This window comes from Balaenoptera ricei, chromosome 2 (assembly GCF_028023285.1).
Source record: "Balaenoptera ricei isolate mBalRic1 chromosome 2, mBalRic1.hap2, whole genome shotgun sequence".
Lineage (NCBI taxonomy): Eukaryota > Metazoa > Chordata > Mammalia > Artiodactyla > Balaenopteridae > Balaenoptera > Balaenoptera ricei.
The window spans coordinates 71,104,408-71,116,839 of record NC_082640.1 but is presented as its reverse complement, the minus strand read 5'-3'; the positions used below and the strand labels follow the sequence as shown (position 1 = coordinate 71,116,839).

General features: G+C 54.5%; 1 protein-coding gene across 3 annotated transcripts in view; it reads right to left on the bottom strand.

Annotated features, from left to right (window-relative positions):
- Positions 1-5,628: 5,628 nt before the first annotated feature.
- The window catches only part of IGDCC3 (immunoglobulin superfamily DCC subclass member 3), a 42,558-nt gene continuing 35,754 nt past the window's right edge, over positions 5,629-12,432 (bottom strand). For 2 of the 3 annotated variants that reach the window (XM_059915502.1, XM_059915504.1), the window contains 9 exons: positions 12,031-12,189; positions 10,653-10,818; positions 10,142-10,389; positions 9,785-9,949; positions 9,029-9,220; positions 8,771-8,875; positions 8,180-8,318; positions 7,813-8,020; positions 6,778-7,547 (listed from right to left, as the gene is read on the bottom strand). In XM_059915502.1, the coding sequence (XP_059771485.1) occupies positions 7,350-7,547; positions 7,813-8,020; positions 8,180-8,318; positions 8,771-8,875; positions 9,029-9,220; positions 9,785-9,949; positions 10,142-10,389; positions 10,653-10,818; positions 12,031-12,189 (1,580 nt within the window). In that variant the 3' untranslated portion in view covers positions 6,778-7,349. Of the gene's footprint in view, positions 6,714-6,777; positions 7,548-7,812; positions 8,021-8,179; positions 8,319-8,770; positions 8,876-9,028; positions 9,221-9,784; positions 9,950-10,141; positions 10,390-10,652; positions 10,819-12,030; positions 12,190-12,432 lie in introns of those variants that run through there. The other variant, XM_059915503.1, reaches the window with a different exon arrangement.

Below are 12,432 nucleotides of genomic sequence, written 5' to 3'. Positions count from 1 at the left end.
ACTCCTCAACGCTCCTCTTCAGGGTTTGACATTCCTGGATCTCTCCTCAGCATTTGAGAAGAAAATCTCCGTATCAGCCAGCTTAGACCATTCCTCCCCCCATGTTCCCCCACCCTGCCTTGTCCTCAGTCAGCAGCCAGCATGGGCTTAGAAAAAGGATGTCCAGGTTCAAGCCCCAGTTCCACCACCTCACATCTCTGGGCCTCCGTTTCCTCATCTGTTAAATGGGAGGATGACAGGAAGTGCAGCCCTGCTCACTACAAGGCTGTGAGAAGACTCACAGGAGGTAATGTGGAGGTGTTCTGTTAAACGTCACAAGAAGTGATAACAGAGGAATCATCATTATCACTGTGGCACAAGGACTCCATAGAGGCTCTTTCCCTTCCCTGAGGAAACTGCAGGCTATTTGGCCTTCTTTCTACTTCCCTTTCCACCTGGAAAGCCACATAAGGCTTTCCTCAGATACATCAGACATGTAAAAAGCATATGCTCTGGAAATCTAGTAATCGTTCATTCATACATTTATTGAGTATCCACTAAATGCCAGCCTCCATGCAGCAAATGATAGCCTCCTGGCTGCTCTGTGATCTTACCTGCGCTTTGCTTACCCTCTGCCTTCAGCCTTGGGTGTCCTTTCCCCCTTCTCCACTCTTCTTCGAAGACTTCCTTAATCCTGGCCTTCAATTAATCACGTTTTCTTCCGCTTCCACAGCTTGCCGGTACCCATCCAAGCAAGTACTTGGATAAATTGCAGTTTTTTAAATTCAAGCCCATATTGTCAGCTCACCGAGGGCTGGGTCTCTCTCTCCTGTGTGGGGCTGAGCGCATCTTAACTGCAAGCTTCAGTCAGACGTGGGTTGAGATCAGGCTTTCGTTCCTGTAGCTGTAATCCTCGCCAACTCCACGGGGTGGCAGCAAAATCCTCCAGTCACAGCCCTTGTCCCAGGAGCGCAGAGACTGCGGGCTGGGATGCTGCATCCAGAGGCTCCCCCCAGCTCCAGGGAGGCCAGGCTAGGAGTACAGATCCCTTCAAGCTCACTTTCTTCTTTATCTCGTTCACCAACCCCTTCCGCTTTGGGTCACTGTGCTCTGCCCACCCCAGTTTCTCTGCCTGTAACAATGGGATCATTTGAACACAAACTGAACTCTTCACTTACATGAACTGAGTCCTGTCAGGCACTCTTTTTTTTTTTTTTTTTTTTTACAACAGCTTTTTCAAGCTGTAATTCACATACCATACAATGCACTCATTAAAAGGTGCAATTCAATGGCTTTTAATATACCCACAGAGTTATGCGATCATCACCACAATCAATTTTAGAACATTTTCATCACCCCCAAAAGAAACCCTGTTACTCATTGGCAGTTACTACCCATCCCCCCACTCCTAGCCCCCAGCCCTAGGCAACCACTAATCATCTTTCTGTCTCTATCGATTTGCCTATTCTGGACATTTCATGTAAATAGAATCATATAATATATGGTCTTTTGTAACTGACTTCTTTCACTTAGCATAATGTTTTCAAAGTTTATCCATTTTACTGCTAAATAAAATCCTATTGTATGGTTATATAACATTTTGTTTATGCACTCATCAGCTGATGGACATTTAGGTTGTTTCTACTTTTTATCTATTACGGATAATGCAGCTATGAACATTGCTGTACAAGTTTTTGTATACACATATGTTTTCATTTTTCTTGTTTATATACCTAGAAATGGAATTTCTGGGTCATATAGTAACTGTATGTTCACCCTCTTGAGGAGCTGAAAGATTGTTTTTCACAGCAGCTGTACTATTTTCCATTCCCGCCAGCAGTGTGTGAGGGTGTCATTGTACAATGATGTTTCATTGAGACATCACCATGGTGTCTCACTGTGGTTTTACTTTTTATTTCTTTCATGTGCTTATTGGCCATTTGTGTATCTTTGGAGAAATGTCTATTCAGATCCTTTGTCCACTGGGATACTTGTCTTTATTATTGAGTTATAAGGGTTCTTTACACATTTTTTTTTTTGACTGTGTCGTGCGGCTTGTGGGACCTTAGTTCCCCAACCAGGGATCGAACCTGGGTCCCTGGCAGTGGGAGCACCAAGACCTAACCACTGGACCGCCAGGGAATTCCCATCTTTATACGTTCTAGATACAAGCCCCTTATCAGAGATGTGATTTGCAAATATTTTCTCCATTCTGTGGTCTTTTGTCTTCTTGATGGTGTCATTTAAACCACAAAAGTTTTACATTTTGATGGTGTTCAATTTATTTTTTTCTTTTGTTGATTGTTCTTTTGGCGTCATATCAAAGAAACTATTGCCTAATCCAGAGTCAGGCCAGGCTGTGGGCATTTTGGAGTGATGGCAGGGCCAGTCTCTGCATCTTGACAATGGGCACAGAGCACAGGGTGACCAACAGGCTACCTGTGAACTTGGGAGCTCCAGTTTCAACTACACCCCTCTTGAGCTCAAGGAGCAAGGCCCTATCCTTCCTGGTCAGCCTGGCTCCTCCCTGGGTCCTCCTCTCAGCCTCTCCTCCCCCCACCTCCCTGACCCAGGTGGCTCCATGAGGGCCCAGGGGAGCAGTCCCTGTAATATCTCTTTGTGGGAGGGGCATGGGTCTAGATGTCCCACTCCCTGACTCTAGCCTGAACTCAGTTCAGGACAGGCCCCCCCATCCTTGGTTGCTCCCACTCCCCCATTCCTGCTGCCAGCCCAGCTTCCCCCAACCCTGTCCTGAGCAGGGTGACTACTCTCCTCACTGCCCCCCCCCCAGTCTCCATGTTCACACACCCCCTAGCCCCATCCTTTTCCCTCTCCCCTCCCTCGGGGCTCTGGGGCTTAGTCTAGTACCGAGCATCCTACTGTGGCCGGACTGGGTTGAAAGCACAGGGCTCCAGGCGGGGTGTGGCTGTCCTGTCTTCCAGCCCTGCCTCTGCCTCTAACTTCTCTGTGATCTGGAGCAACTCCTGCTCCTCATGGCTCTCAGTTGCCTTGTCTGTCTCACAAGGGGGGCCAGTGGTCCCTTCGGCCTGTGTCGTTCTGGGGTCATTCTGGGTCTACCGTCCCTGGTGGGTGGGGATCTCAGGTTAGCACCAGCTCTCCTGGGTCCCTCACCCCTCACTGCACTAGGAGAGGGAGCTGGCCGTGGAGAAGGCCCCTGCTAGGTGTTCACAGGGGCCTGGTCCTCCCTCCCTGTGACCTCAGGACTGCCCCCGCCCCCCAGACCAATCTTCACTAATCATAGGGATGAGACCCACAAACAGGGCTTGGCTAGGAGTTGGGAGCACTCCTTGTCATCCTGCGCCCCTCCCATCACACCCCAGGGCCACCGTGGGGAGCCTTCCCACTGCCCAGCCTCCCAGTTCACATTTGTTCTCCACCCGTCCCCCCAAAGTGGTCCCGTGGTCAAACATATCCACAACATCTTTGACTCTACTTCCATCAAAAGGTGGAATCTAACTCTCCTCCCTGGAATCTGCCGGCCTTAGTGATTCGCTCCTCAAGAACGGAACATGGCAGTGACACTGTGGGTCCTCCAGGGCTGGGTTCTAAATGATGACGCAGTTTCCGCCTGGCTCTCTTTCTCTCAGGACGCTGATCCCTGGCTCCCAGCCACCACCAGGCTGTGAGGCAGCCCAGGCCCATGGAGAGGCCACAGGTAGATGACGGGGCCGAGGGCCAGCATCAGCCACCAGACGTGAGACCAGCGAGCCTTCAGATGATTCCAGCCCCCAGGCTTCAAGCTGCCTCAGCGGAGCAGAGACAGCTATTCCTGCTGGGCCCCGCCCAAACTGCAGATTTCTGAGCAGGAGATGTTAGGTTAAACCACTGACTTGTGGGGTGCTTTGTTACAGAGCATTAGGTAATTGGAGCAGGTTGCAAGCCCTGGCTGCTGCTGATTTCTGCCCAAAGACTGTGTGTGTGTGTGTGTGTGTGTGTGTGTGTGTGTGTGTGCGCACGCGTGTTGAGGGGGGAGCACGGAATTCAGCCTGAGGCTGCTGGATCGTTTTGAGACCTCAGGACCCAGATTCCAGCTGGGCCACTCAGCTGATACCAATTTCTGCTAAACTTCCTAATTGGAACCCTGCTTCTCCCTTTACCGAAACCTAGTTCAGGGCCTTGTTAGAATAGGCCCTTCCTGTATTTGCATGTGATTTGTGTGCAATTTGCATACATCTACATGAGTCATATTAGGTGGTTTTTAAAGGTTTCTGGGTCCCTCCCTGGGGGAGGTACTAGCATCTTGGACTCTGGAGGGACGGGGGCACTGGAAGTTACCTGGTCTGCTCTCCCATCCCCTCACTGTCTGCTCCACCACATGACGACCCATCACCTCCCCAGGTGGTCCTTGGATGGCTTAGGTTGATGAACAATTTCTGTGTTTGTGGAGTTCTGTGTAAAGAAAGGTGAGGTATTATGTCTACATGTGGACTTAGTTCTTTCCTCTGGGAAAATCAATCAACCACTTCCCCCAAGACTCAGGACAGGTACCATGGCGGTCTCAGGCTTCCCTTTCTCAGTCAGCATCCACAGCACCATCACTGTTTTTGGTCTGACATCGGCCCCAACCACCCCTTCTGGCCTCTTCCAGAAGTGCCAGGCCAGGGGCTTTCAAATGTTTCTTTTAGGAGCAGTATCCTGTTTTCAAATGAAATCTCATGTGGGGTCTAACATGTAAGACAGGTAAAAACAGAGCTGCTCTAGGTGAGGGTGGGCAGGGAGGCTCCCCCAGACCCCTAGCCAGAGCTGGACAACCCAGCTTGCAAACCACTATCCTCTCAAAAGATGCCTCTGGGTATAGAACCCCACCCTCCAGACTTGCAGAGCCTCCCAGGGGTGAGCCCTGGCTTTCCATTTCAGCAGCAGAGGGGACACTGACATTCTAAGCAGTTGCATTACACCATTGCCTCTTACTAAGCTTGAGGCCCACTGAGACCTCCTGATCTTTGTCAGCACAACACCTTTAAGCCAAGTCTCTCTTGGTCTATCCTCAGCCTTGGCAGCCCCAGATACCTGGCTTCAGGAGCCTGGACTGAAGAGAGGACAGGGAGGAATTAAGAGGGCTGGCCAGGGGTCTGGCTGTGTGCTCTGAAGACAGTCACCCAGTCAGAGCCCCAGTTTCCTCAGCTTCAGGATGGGGAGGAAAACAGTCCTTTCTCATAGACAGTGCATGAAAAGCATATAGCCCCGCCCAGCAGCTGGCTCAATACTGGTGGTCGGTCACTATAGGGCCGAAGGACTGGTCTCGGATCCCTCACTGCCAGCTAAGGAGGCACAAGCAGTGGTCAGAATGCAGACTCTGGAACTTGGCGACCTGGCCCGGACACAAACTCTGATCCTGCTGAGACTGGCAGTGTGAGATTTAGGATGTTTCCTTCATTTCTCTTATCCTTTCTCGGTTTCATCATCTGTAAGAGGAGATGACGATAACTAGAACATCGACCTCCCAGGGGGTCGTGAGGACCTAGGCAGCCCCCCCACCTGTGGAGAAGACCCAGCATGCACGGTGCCTGTAAGTAGTACCCCGGGGTCTGCTGCTATCACCACGCCTGGCTCGCCACCCTGGCTCCCCTAATCCCAGCACTCCCACCCCTCCCCCAGGACCTGACACAGCCACCAAAACACCCGAGATCCACTTTGGCAACAGGACTTTTATTCAGTCAAAATGAGTGTGACAAAACCCAAGACAGGCCAGGTGGCCCCCCTCCCCCAGACCCACCCTTCCCTTGGGAAGAGGGGGTTCCAGGGTGAAGGGAGGTGCAGAGAAGTCACTGCAGGGACCAAGGGGTACTGCCTGGGAGGTTTGAGGTGCCCTGGACTCAGGCCCAGTACTGGGGAGAAGGGACAATGACCTTCCCCGAGTCCACACAGGTGAAACTGCAGTCTTCCAGGAAAACACCACCAAGTGTACCTTCTTCAGCTAATTCACTAAAGTTTGGGGTGGGGGTCCCTAGAGGGTTGGGGGTCAGGGACTTTATGGTCTAATCTCATATTTAAGGAATGCACATTTTTTTCCTTTAAAAAAAAGTTTTCTTTCTGCTATTTAAAAAAATGTTTCTGAGTGTAACCAAAAATAGGTATTTGTTTCCTTGGTTTTTTTTTTTTTTTCTTCATCTTTAAGTCTTTCAAAGAACAACACAACAGAAAAGAGAAACAAGAAGTCACAAGAACATAAATCCTTAAACACACCTTATAGAAAAATAGCTTCCGGCCACATCTGCTGACATTGGTTGTTCCACTGTCCAGGGGCTGGGTCCAGCTGGCAGCGTCCCATGGGACAGTGGGCTGGGACCCTCCCCCCTTGCACACACACACAGTACATTCCGGAGGCCAGTCTGCTCCAGCGGCTCTGTGGGCAGGACAGGAGGCAGGCTGTGGGGTGACAGCCCACCCTCCCAAGGCCCACGTGCAGAGAGGGTCCTGGGGGTCCCAGTCAAGGATGAGTTGGCGGAGAGGGTCAAAATGGGAGTGGACGGGCAGACAAGACGGAGCGCTGGCAGCGTGCTGGGAAGTGCCTAGTTTTTGTTCCCAGGAACAAATTCTCCTCTTATTTTTGGCTTTTTTTTTTTTTTTTCACATTTTCTTTGACCAATTCCATCTTTCTTTCTGCAGGCCCCGAGAAGCCCACCCTTGGTGAGGAGCCAGGAGGGAGGGTCCAATGATACAGCACAGGCCCGAGAGCCAGCGAGCCTCGAGGTAGACATTTTCTTTCACACCTGGAAATGGGGAAGTGCTTTTTTTTTTTCTTTCTTTCTTTTTTTTTTTTTCTAAACTCTGGACAACAATGTGGGGAGGGAGAGAGGGGGTGCCCCTAAAGGGGCTCGAGGTAGGAGTACATTCGGGGCTCTGTGGGGCGGGGGGGCTGAGGCCACGGCCCCACTCCCCTGAGGACATTCATTCCGGCTGAGGTAGGTGCTGAGAGCCAAAACAGCAAAAATCCATCCTGAGAAAACAAGTCGTGGAGGGTGACAGTGTCAGGGGCCCAGCCACAGCAGGGGCACATTTTTGGAGTCTAATTCACCTTTCTCTCTCTTCTCTTTCCCTCTCTTTTTTTTTTTTTTTAATTTTAAGTTTGTTCTTTTTTTAAAGAAAAACGTTAGTTCAGTTCCAAGTCATGTGGGTACCAGGCAGAGGTTGGGGGGGGCCTTGGCCCAAGGGAGGGGCTCCTGCAGGAACCCCTCCGGGTCCTTGCAGGGGGTCCCTTGCCAAGGCTACTGTAAGTCTTGACAATTAGAGGAGCAGTCAGGACAGAAATGCTGGGAAGCCCCCATCCGAATCCCACATGACAGGAGAAATCTTGCCTTTGACCTGAGAATGGGGGGTTGCTCCCTCCAGAGCCTCCCGGACACTGGCTACTGTCCCGAGTGAGCTGGCAGGGCGGCTGGTCCTTCACTCAGGAGGCCGGGGCCTATGTCCTGGGGTGGCAGGGCAGCGAGGGGGCCTACACAGGGGGCCTTGGCCTCCGACGTCATCTCCTCCAGGAGCCCGAACCCCTGAAGCGGCAGCATGGAGAACTGGGTCTCCTCACACAGGGCAGGGGCCTCGGGGTCCTGCTGGGGAAAGGGCCAGTCACACAGGCGTCAGCAGGAGGGCCACAGGCCCATGAGCCCCCAGCCAGAGGGTCAGGCTCTGGAGCCAATCCCACTCGGGGGTTCAGTCTCCAGGCTTCCCTGCCTGACCTGGGGGCACAGAGAGAAGCACTAGCCACCAGTCTTGTGCCTGGAGAAGCCCTGCAGCTTGGCGGAGGCCGGTGACCAAGGTGAAGAGGGTGGAGCCTGAAGGAGGGGGTTGGCTCGGGGTGGGGGGGGCACTCACCGTGGGTCTGGGGTCAGGCTGCCCCACGGCCCCCGCTCGGGGGAATAGCTGCTCCAGTTCCTTCATGTCCACACGTTTCCCGTCTCGGCCCAGCTGGCCCCGCTCTCCCCGTCCCGCCCCATTCAGTGCCAGGACGCCAGGGTCCCTCTGGCTCCGGGGGCCCTGAGGAGGGGAGAGCTGGTTTTCTACATCCTTACACAAGAGGACCCTAGGGGGTGAGCCAAGAGTTAGGGGGAGGGATGTGGGAGGAGCAAGAACAAAAGGATGGAGACAAGGGACCCCAAACCCTGCCTCCCCTGCGGTTTTCCTGCTCCAGGCCTGCCCACCCCATGCTGGCCCAGCACCCTCTCCCTGGCCCAGGACCCACCTGCCCCTTTGGCCGAATAAGAGGAAAAGGACACAGAAGATGATGCAGGTGACCCCGATGTGGATGCCGATGACGATGCCTGTGGTAGACGTCTGGTTGGTGGCCTCCTCCTTCCGGCAGTCACATGGTGGGCTCAGGGCTGGGGGTGGAAGCAGCGGCAGGTTGGGGGCTGTGGCTCCCAGACACCCAGCCCTTGAGGGTTCCTTCTCCCTCGGCTGCTCGACATACGATTTGCCCTTGTCAATGGGACCCCAGCCCAACCTTTAGGTTCTTTTTACCAGTTACTGAGCACTAACTTTGTGCCAAATACTAGGAATAACACTTTACACGGACCATTTCATCCTCCATACAGTTCTATAAAGCAGGTATTACTATCCCTGTTTTACAAAGGAGAAAACTGGGGCTCAGAGAGGTTAAGTAACTTGCCCAAGGTCACACAGCCAAACATCAAACTCAGGTCTAAGCCTATGTTCTCCAGGGCTGCATGTACTGTTCTACCCTCTTGCTTTCCCTGGATGCTTGCTCCCCTCCTCCCTCAGCCTCTCTTCCTGAGGGGCCAGTCTTTAGCCAGACCCCATCCCCAGCCCTCACCTGTCCTCTCAGATGCTCCCCTCAAAGACACGAAGCGGACTGTGGCATTGCCATCCCCATGCTGGTTGTAAGCGAGCAGCTTCACCTCGTACACTGCAGTGGGGTCTGGGGGGAAGGCCAGGATGCTGAGGGACCGCCCCCGGCCCCACCAGGCGGCTGTCCCCGGGCTGAACTGGAGGAGACCTCTGTGAACCACCTCCTGGCACCAGGCACCACATCCCTGCCCAGCTCCCCAAGCCCCAGCCGTGTCCGCCTCACCGAGCTGGCTGAGGTTGTAAGAGGAGACAGTTCCAGGCAGCAGGATGGGGCCGGTGAAGGAGGCCTTGCTTGCTGGGCGGTAAAACAGCTTGAAGCCGCCCTCGTGCTGGGCCAGCCGGGGCCAAGGCTCCCACAGCAGCTGCAGGGTGGAGCTGCCCAGGACCCGCACTGACAGTGGGGGTGGGACGGGGGCTGTGGGCGGAGAAGGAGGCCGAGATGTGAGGACTTGGTGGTTGAAGCTCTACCCTTCCACCTGCTACCAATGACCCAGACACCCCCCCCACCCCCAGAGCCTGACCGCTCTCTGACCTCTAACCCAGGGCCTCTGCTCGCTCAAATAGCACCTTTACGTGAATTAGAAAACGACACCCCTGGGACTTCCCTGGTGGTCCAGTGGCTAAGAATCCGCCTGCCAATGCAGGGGACACGGGTTCGAGTTGGGGAAGATCCCACATGCCACAGAGCAACTAAGCCCGTATGCCACAACTACTGAGCCTGCATGCCACAACTACTGAAGCCCACGCACAGCAATGAAGACGCAGTGCAACCAAAAAGAAAAAATAAGAAATAAAATGTTGTCAGGTTTTAAAAAAAAAGAAAAAAGAAAAGGACACCCCTTCCTCCAAGTAGACCCAGCCCCGACTCAGCCTCAGGGCGAAGCACTCTGTGCAGTGCACAACCTGAACAACGGTGCACAGGGGTTCTGCCCTAATACCCTGAGTGTCTGTGGTTTTGTGCTCCACACCCAGACCTCACCTTCACCTAGAGTGCTGGCCAGGGTGGGGGCAGAGGCTGAGCTGGCCCCCCGGGGCGTGTAAGCTTTGATGTAGAAGCTGTAGGCAGTGGAGGGCTCCAGGTCGCTCACCAGGTGCTGAAAGGTGCTCTTGCTGACTGCTTCCTGATACTCAAGCTCTGGTGGGTCTGGGGAGGCCAAGGGTAGGGCAGGGGATTAAAGGGGCATGAGGGAATCCTACCCACACTGGTGAAATGAGGGCAGCCAGGGTGCAGCCGGGAGAAAGAGGGAAGGTGTTGGGTCAGCACGTGTGGGATCAGAAACCGTGAGTAAGAGGAAGGGGATGCAGAGGCAGCCTCGCCCTCCTGGTCCCCACCCACCGGCAGCCTTCCTGATGTGCAGGACATAGCCGATGATCTCCTTGGTGTTGACCAGGGGCTCGGTCCAGGACACGCGGACCTCAGTGGACGACACGGAGACCGCCTGCACGTTGACGGGGGGCCCGGGCAGGCCCTCGGCCCACAGCACGGTCAGCCTGGCGCTGGCCTGAGAGGAGCCAGCGCTGTTCTCGGCCATGCACTGGTAGATGGCCTCGTCTTCAGGGCCGATTCCAGAAATGGTCAAGGTGCTGCAGGGGGAGGGAGAGCCTCAGATCCCCTCCTCCTTGCGGAGTATCCCTTGGAGGTTGGCCAAATCTCCCCATTTGAAAGATGGAGAAACTGAGCCCCTCCAGAAGACAATAGGCTTGTCTGAGATCTCTCAGCAAGTTAGGGGCAGACCTGGGACTCAAACCCAAGTCTCCAGACCCCCAGCTTAGTGTTCTTCCCTGGTAGGAGGTGCACAGCCCCCTACCGTCCGGGCCTCACTCTGGCACACCCACCACACACGTGCCTGTTGTTATTCTTGAGCCTGACGTGGCCTCCTGGCCCCAGCACCTGTCCATTCTTCAACCACGTCACATGAGGGGGCGGCTCACCCTGGGCTTGGCAGGTGAACATGGCTGTGGTCCCAGCCGGCCTGGAGATGGACTGGGGGTGCTGGACAAACTCTGCTGGGGCTGGGGTTGGGGCAGGGGCGGGCACAGAGAAGCATAATGGTCATGAGGGGTCAGGTGGACAGGGAGGGGACAGCTGTGAGTGAAGGACTGAGGAAGGGGAAGAGGGTAGGGCCAGAGGTCTGCAGGGAACAAGTGGGTAGGGGACAAACACACACACCGCATCCCTGGGGAGAATCCTCCAGGTGGGGCCCACCCTCCACCCCCAGCCTAGCCTCTGGGAGATGGTGGCGGCCCTCACATCCCTCCACCCCAGAGAGAGAGACCCAAGAGAGGACTCCATTTTAATGACTATTTAAAAGACTGACATTTGTATCCGAAAGCAATCAAGCTGAGCTCCCTGTTCAGGAAATTGTTAAATAAATAAATGTGCTAATAGGTTTGGCTGCACCTCGAAGGCTGAAGGCCGGTAACGGGGGAGATGGATGAGCCCTCAGTACCAGCCCCCCTCACCCCTACATTCAATTCCACTCTCCTCCAATCCCAAGCCTCAAACTTCCATTAACACCAGAGAAATGAAATGCTCCATCACTTTCATTTGGACAGATTAACAGCACATGGAATGCTAAACAAATGGGCATTTAAGTTCCTAATTCCCCTCTCTCCCACCTCTTCCCCAGCTCTCTGGGAGGGAACAACCACAGAAAACCCCTGAGAATGGGACTCCAAGCCTGTTCACGGAGACAGTTGAGCCCCAGGGCAGGAGGATGGACAGAATGACCTGGTCAGCTGCAGAGGCCCCACATACCATGGGAGTGGAGGCCAGCTCTGTGTGTGTGTGTGTGTGTGTGTGTGTGTGTGTGTGGCAGGAGCTGGGGTGTGAGAGTGTGAAATGACAAACACACTGAGAGCGTGCAGGCAGGTGTGAGCGTGGAAGTGCCACACGTGTGAATGAGAACAGCACGTGGAGGGAGGGACACATGGGGGTGACACAGGTGGGGGAGACCAGCTGAGATGACAAAGTGGAAATGACTGGGGGGGGTGGCGATGGCACCTGGAGGGGCCGATGACCAAGAATGTCCTCGCATTCCCAACATACACATTCCTGGGGGAGGGGGAGAGAGAGAGAGCTGCTGCCTTTGGCCTGGGCTGGGGCCCTGGAGAGGGGGCAGGGGCAAGGTTAGGGCAAGGATAGGAAAGTGGGTGAGTACACGGCACTGGGCTTGGGCCAGGGATGTCGATGAGGCAGGGAATGTGGGGTGGGGAGGTCCGTACCTTGCACCACCAGCCGGCCCTGTGCCGTCCTCCTCACCCGGGTGCCGGGCCTGTTGGCTGCACAGACATAGACGCCCGAATGCTGGACGGTCACGTCTGAGATGATGAGGTTCCCCGTGCCCAGCACCTGGATGCCCTCCACCCCAATGGGGCGACCATCTGAAGAGGAAGGGGAGGATCAGGGAGGTAGGTGTGCAGGAACGTCCAGACTTGGAATCGGCCACCATCAACCTTCCAGGGAGCCCCAGTCTCTGACTCTTCCCTCCGAGCATCATGGCATTGTGGAGGCGGCTGGAGCAGCACAGAAAACTCTCACCCAGCAGGAGAGAACTGGCTCCTGATCCTAACATTGTCACTGCCTCACTGGTGACCTTCAAGTCCCTTCCCCTCAGTTTCTCAAAC